The sequence below is a fragment of the Bicyclus anynana genome, chromosome 11 (genome assembly GCF_947172395.1).
Source record: "Bicyclus anynana chromosome 11, ilBicAnyn1.1, whole genome shotgun sequence".
In the NCBI taxonomy this organism is placed as follows: Eukaryota; Metazoa; Arthropoda; class Insecta; order Lepidoptera; family Nymphalidae; genus Bicyclus; species Bicyclus anynana.
Window position 1 is genome coordinate 1,660,262 of NC_069093.1, and position 21,247 is coordinate 1,681,508.

Below are 21,247 nucleotides of genomic sequence, written 5' to 3' on the forward strand. Positions count from 1 at the left end.
CGGCTAAGCACCGCCTTCATACTGATCAGCAGGTAGAACATATTATGATGTTATTTTTCGCTTTTTAGTATAGTGGTTACGTTTTTTAGGTTTTGAAGTCGGTTGTATTTTTTTATTAAAAATTTTATTATTTTTCCATTTTTAGTGTAAAATTTCATCTCAAACGAATACATCAGACGCCTAATGACAGTCACAACCCATCTTGGTACAAAATTATCAGCAATACAAATTAATCAAGGCCAAACACAAGGTAGTTACTGTAAACTGTTAAGGAGTTCCCTTAACTGTCCTTGGTCTTCATCACCAAACCCTTAAATGACGGTCCACAACCTATCTACGTGGAAAGTTCTCATTAATACAAATTCATCAAGCCCAAACACAAGGCAACTGCTGTAAATCGCCGAGGAGTTCCCTCGTCTGTTTTATGGCTCCATCATCAGATTGGTTTTAAACCTTCATGAAATTGTAGCACTTAAAAGTACTAAATGGAAAAGTTTACGAACACACTAGACATCCATATAATTTTCGAAAGTTCCCCTCATTTTCTCCAAGATTCCATCATCAGATCTTGACATGATGGCAATGGGACCAAATGGGGACTATACCGTTTCAAACAAAAAAGAATTTTTAAAATCGGTCCAGGCGTTTGAGTAATCGGTGTACATACATAAAAAAAAAAAAAAAAATCCGACCGAATTGAGAACCTCCTCCTTTTTGAAGTCGGTTAAAAAGCGGCAAAATGTATCTTTGCCCAGAGCGGCAATATTGCTGGATCGGCCCCTGCTCTTGGTAATACCATAGCAATTTATTCCTCAAAAATAGGCTGGTATCTACTGATGAAAAAACGAAAACCGCAAATTCAGTATCAGTGTTTTTTTTAATTATGTAGGTTCATCAATACTAATATTATAAAGCTGAAGAGTTTGTTTGATTGAACGCGCTAATCTCAGGAACTACTGGTCCGATTTCAAAAAATCTTTCAGCGTTAGATAGCCCATTTATCGAGGAAGTCTATATTCCCGTATTCCTACGGGAACATGAACCACGCGGGTAAAACCGCGCGGCGTCAGCTAGTAAAAAATAAAACGAAATTTATTAAAAAAACGTGTATATTTTAACAAACAACGATAACATTAAAGGGTTCGCTTATGTAGACTAAGTTTACAAAGTAAACATTGATCTTCAGTACAATACACATGTAGAACACTGAAATATGAATATATTATATTAGATATTTGAGTATAAATACATTGAGATAGGTACAATAAATAAGTTATAAATAATTCTTAAAAACTAGACTTTACCATTGACTAGTAATTGGACATCAGTAGGTAGATAATTCACTTTTCTAAGTAGGACCTAGGAAGGTCGGTACTATGACTTACATCATATTTTTATTTAAAGTTGTATAATTTCTTATTATAAAAAGGTATTTTTTTCATTTGGGGTAATCATAGTTAGTTAGGGGGGTAATTAAGAAATTTGCGATTAGATACTTTCTAAGTAAACGTGTTATGTTACTAAAGGCAAAGTATTTATCAAGTATAAACGTAGGTATCCAAAAATACTTTTTAGGATTACCCCATTTTCATAATTACCCCAAAGCACATTAGCCACTAGGTACTTATAATATGTAAGTTTTATTTTAGGTCAAAATACTACTCATAAAGTTTTACGGCAGTAGGTGGTTATTTTGTCAATTTTATTAAAAATATAAATAACAAGATAGTTACGAGTATGTAGGTTGGTTTGAACATTCGTGTTATAATTATAAGAAGATAGCTACATAGGTAGGTAGCACTATAATTTGTAATTAAGTATCTACTTTTCAAGTTTTATATTACCTATATAGGCCTGACAAGAGACGTATGATATCTAGATATATATTTTTTAGTAATATCTAATTGACTCGCCAATAACGCAGAGTTCATTTCTATGAAAACAAAAAACGGGATAAGCCCAAAGTTGGCCATTATTTTTAGTAGGTTGTATATAGGTGAAATATTATATTGTTTTACTTGTAGCGAAAAAGAAGTTCATGTTCAATATATTTAATTTTAATATACTTAGGTAAATATAATTTCAGTTAATTTAGGACGGATCTTCGCTTGAGACTATAGAAACGAATGCAAGTAGAGGAAAATCAGCAGTTTAGCAGTGAAACTCATGAAAATTGTTGAAAAATAAAACATTTTTAGATTAAATCCTTCAGATATCCGAAATTAAAAGCATGCCTATATTATTATATATACCTACTGGGCCGATGTCAATTATAGTTTTTTGAGTAAAAACCTACATATATTAATATCTAACACAGACATACGTAAAAACATTTAATATTCGCAGTATTTTATCTACATTATTTTTTTAACGTCAGACCCAAATAGCAGTTGACCTAATCCGATTAGGTATAAGTAGAGACATAGTCCCTAAAGTATACAATATTATTCCTCAAATAGTGCCATCCTTTCCAAAAGACATGTGTGAAAATAGGATGGCGAAACATGTCAGTTAAGATTAGGAAGTATACACAATTGTATTCTTAACAATAGGTCATTTATTTTATTATATATAATGTATAAACTACCTAATATGTTGATCTTTATCGTAAATAACAAGAACATTCAAGATATATAAATATTATCATCATAATTATCTTTAGGCTATGTTATACCTACGAAAAAAATACACAATTAATTGCTCCACAATATTTCGTATTTAAAATGTCATAAATACATAAATTTGAATCAGAAGCACATGCCTTTATAGTTATTATAATAGCGCCTTCCAAGTCTCAGTAGCTTCATGTTTAATACAAATGTTTTTTTATATCATCACAAACAGACTACTTAAAAAGTAAACAAATTATTACGTTAAATTATTATAGTCGAAGTCGAGACAGCGCAACCGTTGCATGGCCGCCATCAACCTCGCGCGCATCGCCACATCGTCGAAATCGTCGTTGCCCGCAACCTTACTATCATACACCCTGTATCCTTTATTATCTAGAAAATACTTCGCCATGCCACTCCAAGTTGAACCCTTAAAGCTACTCAGTTCCTGATTTATTCCACTAAAGCAACCTGCAGGAAACATAAATGCATTAGACGTTTATTTCATTACACAATTTTCATTGACTTTACTTTTTCATAAGGGTTGCTTTTACTGTTCATATTTTGTTATCTGTATTAGTACCTACACTTTGTTCTGTTAGTCTAATTTAGCTACGTACCTAGAGGTACCAACCTACCGCGAGATATTAGATAATTAGGTATGTAGGTAAGGAGTTTCGATCGACAAAAAAAATAACCTACAAGCGTAATTTTGCGAAATGTCATTATACGTACCTACTGTATTTGTTTATACATAAACAGATACAGTTCATGTTTATCAAACAATAATATTTTTTTTTCATATTGCAAATTTCGTCGAGCTAAATGAACATCTCAAAACTTTGATAACGGTTTAAAATGTAGATAATATAGCGTTTTTCAAATTTATATAACAGCAAATCATTAACATTGACATGATATTAGAAGATTAGGTACTATGGTTCAATAAAGTTACCTGTAGACTGTGGGATGGAATACTTTGATTGGTTAGCGTCAGTCTTCATAGAAGGTAACGGCAGGGGCGGAGTGGTGGTCGCGCTGCGGGGCGAAGCACGCACAGGCAGGTGGGCCCGGCGAAGACAGCGCAGAGCCAGGGCCCAGTGAGCCAGGGCCCAGCGACCCGCCGCACGACAGCCGGGCCCGCTCCCGGATGTCCAGGATACTCTTGCCCATGCTCCACGGCGCGTGTTCATACGAGTCCTTGTGTAGGGGAATCATTCCCGCTTCTGTAACAAACAATAAAGAAAGAAAGAAAGAAAATAAATTTATTCAAATCTAAAAGTTACAGACAGTCAGTACCCTATCCTTATGACAGCATGTCTGTCTGTAACCCTTAAAAAGAAAGGGTGTACAGCTCAGCATATGCCGTGCACTACATACAAGCATAATACACGGCGCTGATTTTCAGCTGAGACCCGTGTGACGTCACAGCTTATAATTGTACAAATAAATTGACATTAACTAAATTAAATTAAAATAAGCAGCAAATATGTGTTACATTTTAAAAATATACAATGCAATTTATATATATACATTTATAATATTATGAAGTGTATGTATTTATTAATGCATAATATATATTTTATAGTATATAAATATATATAGGTAAATAGAAAATCATCTATACTTATAATAAATCTGTAGAGAGGTCAATTCTGTACATGAAATATATTTCTAAAATAACTATCAGGGGGTGATTAGTGATCGATACTAATGCCAAAAAAGCAATCAGTAAAATTTTTGTCTGTCTGTCTGTCTGTCTGTCTGTATGTTCTTTATAGAAACAAAATTACTGGACGGAGTTTAACGAAACTTGGTACAATTATTCTACATACTTCTGGGCAGGTTATAGTATACTTTTCATTACGCTACAATCAATAGGAGCAGAGCAGTGAAGAGAAATGTAGAGAAAACGGGAGAAGTTACTCAATTTTTTAAGCTTCCGTCGCGTGTACTGCCTTAATGGTTAAAGCTACATAGAAATCATGTATGACGGAAATGTTCTCCTTATAATTATCTATAAAAACACAATAGCATATATATGTCTATCTTTTATGGTTGACTCACAATAACACATGTAACTCCCGATAGCTTAGCAGTTCGGAGCTTTCTAATTATATTTGTCTACTCTTATGTTTATAACACACATCACTCATCCCAAATAAGAAAGTTAACATTATTCAATAAAAAAAGAATCATAAAAATCGGTAAAGAAACACCAAAGTTATACAAGAAATATGCTAAGCCATCGCGCGTGAATACTAATTCATGCTATATGGATTATTTTTGTGTAACGGTTGCCGCGCTCGACGCGACTCGCGGTGGGAGGAATAAATAAAGAAGTGCAGCCTTAATGAATAGTAGGGGTAGGGTAGGGTAGGGTAGGGTAGGGTAGGGTAGGGGTAGGGTAGGGGTAGGGCAGGGGTAGGGTAGGGTGGAGGTAGGTTAGGGTAGGGTAGGATAGGGGTAGTTGAAAGTTTACAACGACTTTCACGCGGACGAAGTCGCGGGCGTCCGCTAGTATTCAAATAAAAATAACTAAAATTTCAAAATTTCAAAAAAAGAGTATCCTATACTAAAGGGGAATGACCACCGCCCCTTACAACGCCGGCCCAGGGAAACTAGGTACCAGGGAAACCACGTATAAAAGTATATTCTTCTCTGTCGTTACACTCTTGACAGAGTGGTCGTGGTCGTCATTTGGGTGCAGTGGCCTCACTATCCGTCGCCAGTTCCTCCCGTAGTGTGGCTCTCCTAGAACATTCGTGGGGTGATCTATGGAGAGCGGTTTTTACTTGGTCAGTCCAGCGCATTGGTACCTACTATAAAAGTATATGGAGATGATAATATGATGTATAAATAAGTATCTAGTTAAATAATTGGCTTAGTAAAAGTATGTTTGTTAAAGAATAGTAGATTGTTATACAAGGGGCTAAAAAGACCCATTATATACGAGGTATTTTTAGGGCCTGAGACGTAAGTCGAGGGCCGCCTAAATAGAAACCGAGTATATAATGGGTTTAGCCCCACGTGTTACACTCTGCTTTTCACTACGATTGCGAGAAAATAAAATAGTTTAGTTCAATATTCAATGATTTAATTAATTGAAAATTAAATGTACAAAGTCTACAATTTTGGATATTATGGGAGATGCTTTTACCCGGTAACATAATTTCCGACTACTGAATAACGAGTATATGAGGTAAACGTGGGAGATAATAGTTTTTAAAAACTCCTTTCGTAAGTGAATCCATTTGTTGTTGTTTTCTTCACTTATTAAATTTTTCGTAGGTAAGTATTTAAGTAAATGCGTCTGGACTTTGATGGTAACAGATTGAAAATTTCATCCATCTCCAAATTAGGATCACAGTTGTCAGTAGATGAAGACACTAACAACAATTAATGTTGAAATATATGAAAGTTACAGTCACAAATTTACAATTATTTTCTGAAATAAATCAAGTATGTATTATTTGTTTTTTAAATTCTCGCTTTTTAATTTTATTTTTTTCACATGAGAAAAAGGCAAAGGTATTACACCGTAAAGGTATTACACCATGTCTTCAATAAAAATTAAATAAAAAAATGAACGCATTCCACAGACAAGAACGCTGTATTTATTTCCAATTTAAAGTTTTTTATTTATTTTTCAAAACAATCAGAGCCTTACCTATAATGATTCAATTTTCGAATAAAACCTCCTCCGTTTTGTAGTAGGCTAGTACTCGTAACAGACAAGAATTAAAAAAACAAAATTACTTTAGCCCCTAGAGGCTAATATGCTTGTTTAGCCCCGCTGTGGAGTGGTAATATGACAGTGTTTTTGAGCAAGAGTAGTGAAAAATTTATTTTATCACTCTTCTAGGGCAAATTGTTCGCCGGTGTACCAAAATGGCGAAACAACATTTGAAGCTGTATTATTATTTTTGTATGGTTTTATCTAGGTATTATTAGTAGAATTATCAAGAGTTTTTAGATTTAAGTAAACTGCCGGATGGTTAGGGTAGGTCTAGGCTTGGAATGGCCATTCCCCTTTGTTTGTTTTCGTAAGCTGTAACTGCGAGCGAAAGCACCTCGTCTGTTACACTTTGCTAGACATGCTAGGAAGAACATGAATTGCGTTGCATTGCAATCGTCAGCCTCATGCTTAAAGTTTATGCATCAAGATACAAGAATCAATGCAAAACAAAGCGTGCAACTTTGTATAATTTGTTTTTATTAAATACCTACTAGCTATTTCCTTTGTCCGCCCTTATCCCTGTTTAGTCTAAGCCTCTGGCAAAATACGTTATTAACGAATCATACTAACTATGAACTATGTCTCTGTTAAATTTCAACTCTACATCAAGCGATTTTCAAAATATCATATCGTACGAGTACTAATAACCATACTATAATGCCTGCAGGAAAACCATAATACCTACATAACTATTATGGTTTTCCTACTAACATCATGTGTATGTATAAATATGAATGGTTAGTTACTAGGTATTTCGTGAGAAATAGTTAAATAGACGAACTTTACAATGTCACTGTGACGTCAATTGAAGGTCATTTACATAATAATACGCCAATTTACATAATTGACCTATTTTACTAAATATACTATTGGCCTACCCAGACATTTGCATTTAGTTTAACTAGGTTACAAACGGCTTGGTAATTAGTGTTTTTAATGAATTAATTTCAAAGTTTTCTCTTATTAATTGTAATTGCAATGAGCACTTACAAAGAACATTTACATTGGAAACGCGATTAAATGAAAACTCAAACGAACGTATGGAACGGAAAGCATTTTGGAACGCCAAGTATTTTTAATTAGTAATTGTAGCTACAATATTGAGATATACAGTTTGTAGAATGTCATCATCATCTCCTTACCCTTATCCCACTTAAGTGGGGTCGGAAAAATATGTCAATCTTTTCCATTCGTCTCTATTACTCGTCTACTCATCATCCACTCCTTTTACACACATGTCCTCTTTCACACAATCCAACCATCTCTTCTTTGGCCTTCCTCTCCTCTTATGTCCTTCCACTTGCACATTCAACATTTTTCTAGTAATATGACTTTCCTCCCTACGCATTACATGTCCATACCAAGCTAACCTTATACTCCTCAATTTTTCTGTCACTGGCGCCACCTTCAGACTTCCTCTTATATACTCATTTCTTATTTTATCTATTCTTGTCACACCACACATCCATCTCAACATACGCATTTCGTTCACATGCATTCGTTTACTATCCGTCCCTTTCACCGCCCAACATTCTGATCCATACATCACGACAGGTCTTACAACCGTTTTGTAAATTTTATTACCCTTAAGTCTAAGAGGCATTCGCGGGTCACATAGTACACCTGATACCTGTCGCCATTTCATCCATCCCGCATTCATTTTGTAGAATAATAACTCAATTATCAGCCCGTGTGATTAAGTTTTCCTCCAAAATCAGAAGTGGAAATTTAGTCATGATCCGTTATATATGTACATATATAGTATGTAGGAACTTTCTCGGACTTTTTAATATCAGATCACTTACGGTATTTGAACAGTGAATTTTTCCTACGCTCGTTGTCTTCACCGACTAGCCACCATGTCTTCATGTCTCCCTTGCCCTGAAAATATAATGTTTAATAAGTGTCACTAAACATTATTTGGATCATGTCGTTATTAAAAACCTACATTAATCTATACTTGCTTGCTTGAACACGTTAATCTCAGGAACTACGGTCCGATTTGAAAAATTCTTTCAGTGTTTTTCAGCCCATTTATCAAGGAATGCTAAAGGCTATATAATACCTAAGGGAAATAGGAACCACGCGGATGAAACTGCGGTAACTAAATAGGTACCCGTGTCACACTTAGGTAATTGTTATTGTTGGGGGTGAATTTTCAAATTTTTTCAATTGTTTCTTATGCAGATGTTTTTTTTTATTCTTTACAAGTTAGCCCTTGACTACAATCTCACCTCATAGTAAGTGATGATGCAATATAAGTTGGAAGCGGACTAACTTGTTAGGAGGAGGATGAAAATCCACACCCCTCTAGGTTTCTACTCGACATCGTACCGGAACGCTAAATCGCTTGGCGGTAGTCTTTGTCGGTAACTAGCCAAGACCGAAGCCTCCCACCAGCCAGACCTGGACCAAATTAAGAAAACCTCAATCGGCCCAGCCGGGGATCGAACCCAGGACCTCCGTCTTGTAAATCCACCGCGCATACCACTGCGCCACGGAGGCCGTCAAAAATGAGATGTCAACATGAGATGTAGGTATTCTATGTTTTTCGAATATTGAATTATTTGTTATATGACCTTGATATTGATGATTCCCCGTTCTTTGAATCGGAACCCGCCATGCTGTTTCAGCAGGCGGTAGGTTTCGTTGCTGATGTGCACGCGTTGGGGCTCCCCCGTAGACTCCATTCGCGCCGCCGTGTTCACGGTGTCCCCGAACAGACAGTAGCGTGGCATCTTGATACCCACCACGCCAGCCGCGCACTGCCCGCTGTGGATACCTGGTAGACAATTGATTTTATGTTGTAATACTTGACGGAACAAGTAGGTATACCATCTGATATTAAGTGGAAACCCGTTGATTTGAGAAGAAGCAACACTTTACACCACCTAATGTCACACATTTTTAGTTTAACACCATTTAATAATAGATAGCTATACAAGTAGCCAGTCATATAACGCATTTTATTACCAAGCTTTTTTATTGTATAAACTAGCGGACGCCCGCGACTTTGTCTGCGTGAAGTAGATGTAAACTTTTAACTACCCCACCCCTTACCCTACTCCTACCCTACCCTACCCCTACCCCTACCCTACCCCTACCATTACCCTACCATACCCATTAAGGCTGCACACGCGACGGAAGTTTAAAAAATGGAGTAATTTCTCCCATTTTCCCAATATTTCCTTTCACTGCTCTGCTCCTATTGATCGTAGCGTGATGAAAAGTATACTATAACCTGCCCAGGAGTATGAAGAATAATTGTACTAAGCTCCGTTAAAATCCGTCGAATAGTTTTTGTTTCTATAACGAACATACAGACAGACAGACAGACAAAAATTTTACTGATTGCATTTTTGGCATCAGTATCGATCACTAATCACCCCTTGATAGTTATTTCGAAAATATATTTCGTGTACAAAATTGACCTCTCTACAGACTTATTATAAGTATATAGATAATCATTAATGTTTTACATATAAAACGACTTTTCTATAAGCTTGCGTTTAATAAAAAAATAAGTTATTGAGACTTATCAATAACTTATTAATGTTAACGTATATAGGCACTAGATATGTATGTTCCTACAGTATGTACTGACGTGGTTCCTACAGGGTGACTTAACTTATTTCGTGGGTTCTTTGAGATTCATTTGACACTACGATACGCTTCGTCAGGTGAGTACCAAATGCCAGTTCTTTAGAGTAATCTTCTCACCTATCCTGATATGCAGACGGGCTGCAGGCATGTGCCGCACGCGTATCTTGGGCACAGCATCCAGCACGTGCAGCGCGAGAGATGCCACCTCGGTTGCGTGCCGCGAACTCCTCTCCGGGAGACCACCCACCACCATGTACGCGTCTCCGATAGTTTCCACCTGAATTAAAGGGGTCATTTACACGTTTAAACCTCTGGTTACATCACAGTAGTGGGAAGAATGTTTTTTTCTCCCACAACCGTGATCCAACTTGCAACAAGCTTGGGTGATTTCGGAACAAATGCAAACTACACTTTTATGGTAGACTATACCATTTTCTTTGTTGGAATTTCCCAAAATCTTTTCTTCAAGCAAGACATTCATTAGGACTTGGGAGAGTCACTTTTCCTTTTGTATTTGTACATGAAAACTTTGCGATTTGATACCTGTTGGATAGTAATTTAGAGATCGTTTAGATCTCTAAATTGTCTATTTTAATATTGTTAAAGCTAAATAAAGAAATTTAACAGAATACATTTATACAATATATACAAATACGATGTAATACCTAATATAGATGTTCTAATTAAATTAAATGCTTCGATGGGGTAATCCGGAAATAAATTATTAAATCAACTCCTCTGCAGTTACAAATATAAAAATTAATATTATGAGGCCTCAATTAGTTTTGCCATAGCAAAAAATATTGGCTGGCTTAAAGAATTTCAAAATATCATTATTTTCGTTATTTACCCCAACCTACTCATACGTTACGATTTAATTAAAATTTATGTAGGTAATTAAATACATTAATTATAAACGAAAATACTTAATTATAAAAAATAAAAATCAATTATAAAATAAAAGCAGTAGGTAAGGAAAGCTAATCTAGATATTTCTACAAGTAAAAATCGGATGCCCACTAATAATAATTACTATTAGTCAACAGAAAGACTAGTCAATTTTAGGAAGGATAATAGGTATAATATTATTTAGTTTACTTGCCTTATACACGTTGTAGAACGATATGATCTCATCACAGCACGTATACAAGTCATTGAGTATTTCTACCACCTGCAACAATGTACATATTGGAACATAAGAATATCTACACCCCCTCAGACTAATTAGATAAAGACCTGCCTCACAAGACATTATTTTTCTGTCAAAGTATATGATCAACGATCTTATGCGATTATAAACACTGTCTCTATAGAATCGATGTTTCATAGTTTACAATCGTGTCCGTCGGTTAAAAACCTCCGTAAAAATACATTTTTGTGTAGTTAAATGGTGTAAAAAAACGAACAAAAACTGCTAGTTTAGTATAAGATATGTATGAAATCTAAGCTCGTTTTTCTTAGAAAATGGCAGAAAATTTTGTTCGTGAATTTGGGTGCGATACTAGTCCTTATGTATTTAGTCTGAGACACACCCTTACCTTTTGAGTTTAGGGTTCGCCCTCTGATAAAGCCAGCTCTGGCATTTTATGAGCTTTATGTGACCGTAAGAAAAAAATATTAGCATTCAATAGTGTTACAAAAATAAATACCTATTAGGTATATAGGTAGCACAAGTTAACATATTCATATCGGTACCTAAGTAAGATAACTGTTTTGGGAAAGCTTTGGGTGCAAGAAAGATTGATGGAAAAAACTAACAAATTATGATTCACATAGGAGTCTCTAGCATAGAGCATTGGCAAAAGTTTTAATCTGTATCCTTAAAACCTTGTTTTTTTAAAAGTTCATTAGTTGCCTACCGTACTACCGTAAGTAGGTAGGTACCTACCTACTTACGGTAGGAACATGTGCTGTCAAAAGTAAGATGTTTCTTTAATTAAGTATAGGTATTTGTTATTTATGAAAATATTTTACTGGACTACGAAATCGTTTGTGATCTTCAAATACATTATCTACCATCACATTAAGAAACCGTCCGGCATTAATAATTTGGCAAAGGGCGGCATAGCAAGCAGATAACAGGATCAGACGAATACGATATGAATTACAATTAGGCTCACAAATCTGGCTCCTTTTCTCTGTCCCGGGATGCCACGTGCCCGTTTTCCAAACTTTATTTTTATCTAGGTACTATTTAAGGGACATAAATAATACGGGAATTAAAATTAATTACGTAAAAAATTCTGAATATCTACATTTTATCTAATTTACCATAAATATCTCATTAGTACTCATACCTACTAAACAAAGTTCGAGTGGATATGGTCGTAGATAAAATTTAGTTTATGGGCCCAAGGATTTTAATGTGCGATTATATAAGTAGGCAAAACAACCATTAGTAAAGTACCTAGTCGAATAAAATCACCAAAAATCGAGTATTTGCGTTAAAAGGGGAGCACCTAAGTTGCACACAAAAAACCATTAAATTATAGTCTATCTGTACGCGTAGTTTTTTTTTTTATAAAAGAATATTTTTGTCATATCTAAGGTTTAAGATGATATTTATTCTCATAAAAAGGCTTAACCGCTAACATGAGAACATAATTTTTTACTTAAATTAACTTATATTACTTCGCCATCATGTTTTCTTGCTATTTCTCACTCAATGCATTAGTTCAGTGATAATTATTTAAACTGCTGTGGATTACTTATTATGTAATCTGCTAGTTTAGTTTTAAATGCATTGAGTGAGTTTACATTTTTAATTGGTGTCGGAATTTTTTGTAAAATTTGGCTCCTTCATAGGTTGGGGTCTTTTTACCATAAGTTGTTCTCGTTACAGGTAAAGTAAGGAAACTGGCTCGACGAGTCTTATTTTTCCTTTTGGTGAAAATTATATTTGTGTGGATCGTCTTGTTTAAAGATTTTTTAATAAACATGCACGTCATCTTCTAGATATGATCGACGGATCGACTGTATTAGGAGTGGGTACGACAATAGACCAATGGCGCGAGGATCAAACCACCACCCCACGGTGATGAGTCTGACCGCTCTTACCGTTGAGCTATTGAGGCTTCTAGTTCTCTGGATGTACCTACTGTATGTTTTAATTAACTACCCTATCCTATCCTACTAATATTATAAACGCGAAAGTTTGTATGGTGGATGTTTGGATGTTTGTTACTCTTTAAGGCCGCTACTACTGAAGCGATTTGGCTGAATTTTGGAATGGAAATAGATTTTACTGTGACTTGACACATAGGCTACTTTTTATCTTGAACTTTTACTAGAGATTTGCGAAAACTGATGATTTTGATGATATGAATGTTTGTTACTCTTTCACGCCTGGACTACTGAACCGAATTAGCTGAAATTTGGTATTAAGATATATTATAGCCTGAATTAACACATAGTCTACTTTCTATCCCGGAAAATCCATGGTTCCCGAGGGATTTGTGGAAAACTAAATTCCACGCGGACGAAGACGCGGGCGTTCGCTAGTGAGCTATAACTCGTTACCTGCATCGGCGTGTTGACAGCTGCCAGGTTGGTGAAGCCCACGATGTCACTGAAGTAGATGGTGACGCAGTCGTAGCTTTCCGCTTGGACCGGCTCCCCGCGCTTTAGGGCTTCGGCCACCGTCCTAGATAATGGAAGAAGTTTTATATTAATTGATTATGAAACACGGCTAAAACTCACGTGATATTAGGTCGGAGTATGCCCGACTAGTTTCGAACCCATACGGGGCCCTTAGTCATGAGCTGGTTCTTGGCCCAGTTTGGATCGTGCCGCGATGCAAGAAATTAAATTCTAAAAAAGAGTTTTATATTGATTTATTGAACGAGATCATACTCATTCATTTTATGAAAGCTTATACTTGGACGGTTGAGCTTGAGAGTCTGAAGGCTTGACACTTGCTATCTTACAAAGCCACAGTCCAAACTCCACAATTGGCTACTCTCGTTCGTTCATAAAATCGTCCGTTTCGTTAAACTTAAAAAAAAATAATAAGGCCCGTTTTTTGGAAAGAACTCACTTTGTAGAAGAAAAAAGTAGCTTTAATTAGCTGAAACAACTGAAATTATTCAAAAATAATTACCAAGCATAAAATCAACGCATAAATAATTCAGCACATGGTATACGATTTTTGTATTTTATACAAAACCATTATTTTAGTAGGCCTTTATGTCAGCTCTCACCCTGTAAATTTCGTAATATTTACGGGACAACCTGTATATTTATATTCATTACGGCAATGAATATGTATGTCTTTTTAAAAGGACTCTTCGTCGCTGGCAGCTAGGTATGTCTGGCTATCGCTGGTCGAATTGTACTGTATCTACCTGGGTAGCATTCTGTTGAGCAGATCATCAGTTCTCTTCTTCTCCTGCAGAACTTCTTCAGTCCGCGCCGCCACCAGACCTTCGAGGTTCGAAGCATACTTCTCCATCATTGACAGCATGTTGTCAAAGATGTTTGTTTTCCTGCAAACCACGCATAAGCTACCATAACTTGCTTCCAAACTGTTGCGCTATCCTGCCCCTGTAACCAAGTGGCACGTCGATTCTCTTTCTACAATCGCAAACGCTTCGAAAACTAGAAAAACAGTGCAACTTAGCTACAGGGGCTGTAACGATGTTTTTACACCTTGAAAGTCCGAATCTTTGTGTTTCTGCAAAATGAAGCATTTATGGCTATTGCAGGCTCACTTTCGAATAATGTAGTAAAGAACCTGCTACGCCTGTAGCCATGTGACTCTTCAATTCTCTTTCTACAAACCCTAACGCTCAAATACTAGAAAAGTACCTACATGGGAATAACACCGATCGATGACTTTTTTTATCCTTTACAAGTTTGATCTTGAATAAGTGATGATGCAATCTAAAATGGAAGCGGCCTAACTTGTTAGGAGTAGGATGAAAATCTACACCCCTTTTAGTTTCCAAACAACATCGTACCGGAACGTTAAATCGGTTTGCCGGTAGGGTGGTAATTATCCATGGCCGAGGTCTCCTACCAGCTAGACCTGGACCAATTAAGAATACCACAATCGGCCAAGCCGGGTATCGAACCCATATATTATTTATTTTTCGAAGCGTTTGCGATTGTAGAAAGAATCAACGTGCCACCTGGCTACAGACCTGGGTTTACTGGTCTGAGAATAAGACGTCTGGCGCTTTAAATAAATCGCAATTTACTTGACAACCTTTCATCTTTTAAATTACGTAACAACTTTGGGCGCGTTAGGAGCTAGGATATCAAACGAAATGATATAAAATGGTTAGGTACTTATAAATATTTATAACGTGCGTGGTGTCCCTTAGATAACCTTATACCAGGGGCGTAGCTAGTAAGCGCTGTATCAGCCGTATCAATGATAGATGGGGTAGTTAAAAGCAAAAATTAGTACCTATTTAATTCCCAATCTCATTTAATTTGGTGCTTCTCGGGGTAAAAAAAGCCAGGTAAAGAGATTTTCGGGATTTGCCCCCCAACTAACTTTGATACGAGGCCCCATCAAGGCAAAGTACGGCCTACGCTACTGCCTTATACCTACCTATTTCTTTTCAATCATGTTTTTTTTTATTTATTACCGGGGATCGAACCCAGGACCTCCGTTTTGTAAATCCACCGCGCATACCACTGCGCCACGGAGGCCGTCATGTGCTTTCTCTTAAATGGAAAGAAAATAACTTTTCTCGTAATTTGTACCTACATCCACTTATCTTGTCACGTTCTCCTAGATTCAGTGATACGCCTTTACAGCTAAGGAATATGAGATACTAGCGAACGCCCGCGACTTCGTTCGCGTGGAATTCAGTTTTTCACAAATCCCGCGGGAACCATGGATTTTTCGGGCTGAATGATGATTATCTTCTATCTTCGTTTCAAATTTCAGCCAAATCGGTTCAGTAGTTGCGTCGTTAAAGAGTAACAAACATCCATCAAACTTTCGCGTATATAATATTAATAGGAAGATTGGGTTCTGGGTCGGACTAGGAAATATTGGGGTTTCTTTCTTCTAGGAAATTCTTTGCAACTGTTACTGATGCTTGTACTCCAGAGAGCACGTTAAGCGGTCAACGGTTATGATTAATGTCATTAACATTAAATGTTGCTAGTTACAGTTTCAAACAAAATTTACTCGCATTAGCCCGCCAATCCACACTGATAAATCGTGGTGGACCTCCAAATTTCCAGTCTTATATAATGCTTGATCTCTGCAGTGATGATGATGACTCACATTCCGGCATGCATGTCCTTCAGTCGCAGCCTGACAAGCCGCAGGTTAGGACGACGCTCCGGGCGCTCGCTCCAGCAGAACTTCAGCACCGACAGTAAGAACTAAACGCTACACTGGGTTGATGACTCACATTCCGGCATGCATGTCCTTCAGTCTCAGCCTGACAAGCCGCAGGTCAGGGCGCCGCTCCGGGCGCTCGCTCCAGCAGGACTTCAGCAGCGACATTAGGAACTAAACGCTACACTGGGTTGATGACTCACATTCCGGCATGCATGTCCTTCAGTCTCAGCCTGACTAGCCGCAGGTCAGGGCGCCGCTCCGGGCGCTCGCTCCAGCAGCACTTCAGCACCAACAGTAGGAACTAAACGCTACACTGGGTTGATGACTCATATTCCGGCATGCATGTCCTTCAGTCGCAGCCCGACAAGCCGCAGGTCAGGGCGCCGCTCCGGGCGCTCGCTCCAGCAGGACTTCAGCACCGACAGTAGGAACTAAACGCTACACTGGGTTGATGACTCACATTCCGGCATGCATGTCCTTCAGTCGCAGCCTGACCAGCCGCAGGTCAGGGCGCCGCTCCGGGCGCTCGCTCCAGCAGGACTTCAGCACGGCCAGCACCGATGGTCGCGCCGCCACTCCGCCCAGCGGCGGACGGAAGTAAACGCCACCGATGGGTTGACGTACCCGCCCGATTATCTCTTTTATTACAGGTAAAGAACATTAGAATCTATACTACGAGTAATATTATAAAGCTGAAGAGTTTGTTTGTTTGTATGATTGAAGGCGCTGATCTCAGGTGCTACTGGTCAGATTTGAAAAATTCTTTCAGCTAGCTAGATAGCCCATTTATCGAGGAAGGCTATAGACTATGTAATATTATCCCCGTATTCCTACGCGGACTACGCGGGTGAAACCGCGCTGCTTCAGCTAGTTAGGTGTAGTATTGAAACATCACCATAAAATTTCAAGTTACCATTATTAAGAAACACGTCCAATTCACAAAATTTCACCTGGTATTCAGTAGACCTCGCTGTATACCTTTTTTGCCACGATCACGGGAATTTATTTACTCTATCAGTTTCTATTTCTTACTTTGTGAATAAATAAGCGGACGCCTGCGACTTCGTCTGCGTTAATATCGGTGTGAGCTTTAAAAGTCTTAGCACAAAAGTGACTAAACTTGTGAGAGTCTTTAGACCTCCTTAATCCGGCCCTATTGCAGAATCCATTCATAGCAAACGTAAACTAACAGTTATCTACCTCCCTGCCAATATTTAAGTTTGTAGCTTACAAAATGAAGAACTTTTATTCAAACTTGCGAGAGCATTTAGACCTCCTTAATCCAGCCCTGCCACAAAATTGGTTTCTAATGGACGTCTACCAAATATAAACCACCTATCTGCCAAATTTTAAGTTTGTAGTTTTAAAATTTTCATAAAAATTTTGCCTTTAGACCTCTTTAATCCGGCCCTATTGCAAAATCCGTTCTTAGCGGATACCTACTAACTATAGACTACCTCCTTGTCAAATTTCATCTTTGTAAATCAAGCGATTTCTAGATTTCGCATTTATATATTAAGATAGTGTCTGCTTACAATTTAACGGTTCTTTTCAGTCTGAATTCAGTGAAATCTGAATTTGATTTTAATCTACATCGTAACTTTACATCAGGTGAGATCGCAGTCAAAGATTAACGTGTTAATGAACACAAACCGAGCCTTACTACCACTAAATCACCATCTTCATACAAACTCACCTGTGTTAGTGAGATTAGTTTCCCCCCACGGTCCATTCCTCCCGAGTATCTCATACAGTATGATCCCGAAGGAGTACACGTCTCCCTTCTGGGTGCCCTTGGGCGACGCGGTGGTATCCCGCAGTAGCTCCGGCGCGCGCCACAGCATCCGACGCTCCATCCGCAGGGCATCTTCCGTGTCAGCGCAACCACCTTAGAAAAATAAACCATCAGTATGCTTTCGACCAACTTCTTTAGCTCTCAGTTCGAACCGAAAACTGCAATAGACTCGATAGAGGCAGCTCTACATTCGCACCCATTTTTTTTTCTGATTGTGTAAGTGCCGTAGGCTCCTTATGGGACCTTAGCGGCGTCACCGGCGGGTTTGGGCGAGCGCAGAAGCATCACCTGATGGGGCCCGAAGGCAGAAGCAGAGTAGATGGACGGAACGGCTCTCTAAGGGCGTCTCCTCTGAGACTCGGACCTCGGCTGAGAGGGTCGTTCGGGAAGGGTGTTTTGGCCTGAGTGTATCAGTCCGGGCGCCCCCGAGATCGTGAGTTAAAAAGCCCACGTCTGGGTGACGTCAGATATCGGAGACCTCGTCTTCGCCGGCGAAGACGCTGTGTAGCTGGTGTTTATGTTGCCTGGGAGTTCGCACCAGTGCGGCGATGGCTAGATAAACATCATTGTTTACCCTACTCAAGTAAAACAAAACGTACCTGATCCTTCGGTTCGAACTGTGAACTCTCCCTCTCAGCGTTCGCCTCGCCCATGACACTTTTCGTAACGCATTCACAAAAATACAAAATATAATGTGATTCAAAAACTTTTAAATTTCAACCCCTAAAGAGGTGAAATGGGGCTTGAAAGTTTACAAATGATTTCTACGCGGACGAAGTCGCGGGCGTCCGCTAGTAATTAATAATATTGTATCATTCAATATAATGGAACGTAAAACGTGTCTACTTGTACTATTAATGTCAAACAAGCTCTGTTGACTTTACACTGTGAAAGACACGAATTTAGCTAATAACTTTAGAAAGCCTTATGAAAACGATTTCACCTCAAATTATATAATACCCTGCGTATCTTTAGATCTAATATTATTACGCACCTACAGATCGTCGCAATGGAGAGCCACTTATATTCCATATCAATATGAAGCGAAGTAAGTAGGTATGTTAATGGAGCAGGTATTTCTCTGAATAGCTTTCTGAAGGACCTTTTGTTATTCGTAATACATATCAATAGGAAAATATTTTAATAGACCTCCAGAAATTTATGTTTAACTTATACATACATATATCCTAATGTTTTCCTTTTTAAATGTATCTGTTACCTAAGTAAATAGGTCAAGCTCAAGACATCTTACTTCCACAAAGAAATTTACTTTTTAAACGACAATCTCATACCTACCTACTTATTATCTCAGATGTACTACCCCCTAGCTAAGTGGCACGTCGATTCTCTTTCTTTCGAAAACTAGAAAAATGTATGGCAACGACAGATCTTAATCACGTGACTTGTCGATAGCAAATGTCATTCCCATACATCTTTCTAGTTTTCGAAGCGTTAGCGATCGTAGAAAGAGAATCGACGTGCCACTTGGCTAGGAGGGCTGTTACTTAAAGCCTTTAATAGCTCGACAGTCGGGATCGGACTCAATTACGAGAGAGCAAGGGTTGGAGTCCAGCCCTTACATCGTAAAGCTTTTGAGGTTTAAATTATCTTTACGTGTACGTTACCTTCTTATATTTAATTATAGATAACTGATACTTATTAGGTATGCTTAATTATATCAAGGGTTGTAGCTAGAAAACTTTGGGAGAGGCAATAGAGCAAGTGAAAACCCTGTTTGGAAGAAGTTCAAGTATATAAATTACTTACTTTTCATAATATGCAGCCCGTAGTCAGTAGTCAGCACCCATCGCCTGTCTACCAAGCAGTTGCTTGACGTCAAAATTTCATGCAACACTAACGCTGAGTCATGGAGAGACGTTAGGCCTTGCAACAGGTCCGTCACCAAGCTCGCAACGAACATGCCTAGATACAAGTCCCTGTCGTCCAGGATTGTGGCCAGTGAGCCTCAAAAGCAGTAGCGAACTGTGCATCTGATCAGCTACGAGCCTATATCATGGTTTCTACACGTCTACTAACGAAGGCTGTAGCTGAGTCTTAGAAGAGGCAGTAGAACAAGTTAAAACTGTTTGGAAGAAGTTCAATTACTATAAACGTATACTTACTTTTCAAAGTATGCAGCCCGTAGTCAGTAATCTGCAACACCCAGCGCCTGTCTACCAAGCAGTTGCTTGACGTCAAATTCCCATGCGACACCAACGCCGAGTCATGGAGGTATGTCAGGCCTCGCAACAGGTCCGCCACCAGGCTTGCCACGAACATGTCATCCAGGTGCAAGTCCCTGTCGTCCAGGACTGTGGCCAGCGAGCCTCGGGAGCAGTAGGCGGTGGCGATGCAAGCTACGCCGGTCTCTATGCAGACTCCCACAAACGGAGTCAGGTTTTCGTGACGTAGTTCGCGCATCTGTTGGGAATAGTCTAGAATTATCTGACAGTTACCTAGTGGTACCTGTAGGGGGTGAAGCTTCCTTCCTTATAGGAGAAGGGTTATGTAGCTTCAAACGCAGGTTTAATGCTAGTTGACACGCTAGCCAGGTCTGTCACAGGTCTGTTGATACAGCTCTAATTGGGGTAAGCAGTGATAATGTTTTAACGATCATATTAGATGTATTAATAATGTTTTGTGTTGTAAAGATTGATCATAAAAGATTTTTCAACTCAACTGTGATGTAACTTGAGCAAGCGGGCTTACAACTAACGATCGAGTTACGGTTACCCGCTAGTTAACCTTTTAACATTGATGCGCGGGGGTTAAAACCTGGACCTGTAGTCATGGCGATTCTCTTTCTACAATTGCAAAATTAAATAATTCATGTAATCAAGTGACGGATCGGATCTATCATTCCAATACATTTTTTTGGTTGCGAAGCGTTAGCGTTTGTAGAAAGACAATCTACGTGTTACAAGGCTACAGGCCCTGAAAATGAAAGAGCTATTAAAAGATAGACCTACCTGTTTCAATTCCTTCTTGATGGCCCGAGTGACGTCAATATTTTTCTTCTTCAAACGCTTCACCGCTACGATGTTCCCTCTGTAGGATGCTATGGTTGTATGTGCTCGCCTCGTGTCCATTTCCTGAGGTGTAGCATCCTGGGAGATATCATCATCATCAATCATCATCCATGCTAAGTTCCCACCATGGTTTGTGGTGAAAATGGGTGTCTGGGGTCTGGGTCT

The 21,247-nt window shown here is 38.4% G+C and overlaps 1 protein-coding gene across 1 annotated transcript in view; it reads right to left on the bottom strand.

Annotated features, from left to right (window-relative positions):
- Positions 1–2,732: 2,732 nt before the first annotated feature.
- Positions 2,733–21,247, bottom strand: part of LOC112048075 (guanylate cyclase 32E-like) — a 78,910-nt gene continuing 60,395 nt past the window's right edge. Inside the window, exons 12-23 of the mRNA XM_052884411.1 lie at positions 21,023–21,160; positions 20,177–20,474; positions 17,955–18,146; positions 16,719–16,896; positions 14,298–14,438; positions 13,474–13,597; positions 11,057–11,125; positions 10,072–10,231; positions 8,931–9,133; positions 8,157–8,232; positions 3,568–3,838; positions 2,733–3,083 (exon numbers count right to left, since the gene is read on the bottom strand). Of these exons, the coding sequence (XP_052740371.1) occupies positions 3,606–3,838; positions 8,157–8,232; positions 8,931–9,133; positions 10,072–10,231; positions 11,057–11,125; positions 13,474–13,597; positions 14,298–14,438; positions 16,719–16,896; positions 17,955–18,146; positions 20,177–20,474; positions 21,023–21,160 (1,812 nt within the window). The 3' untranslated portion in view covers positions 2,733–3,083; positions 3,568–3,605. The remainder of the gene's footprint in view (positions 3,084–3,567; positions 3,839–8,156; positions 8,233–8,930; positions 9,134–10,071; positions 10,232–11,056; positions 11,126–13,473; positions 13,598–14,297; positions 14,439–16,718; positions 16,897–17,954; positions 18,147–20,176; positions 20,475–21,022; positions 21,161–21,247) is intronic.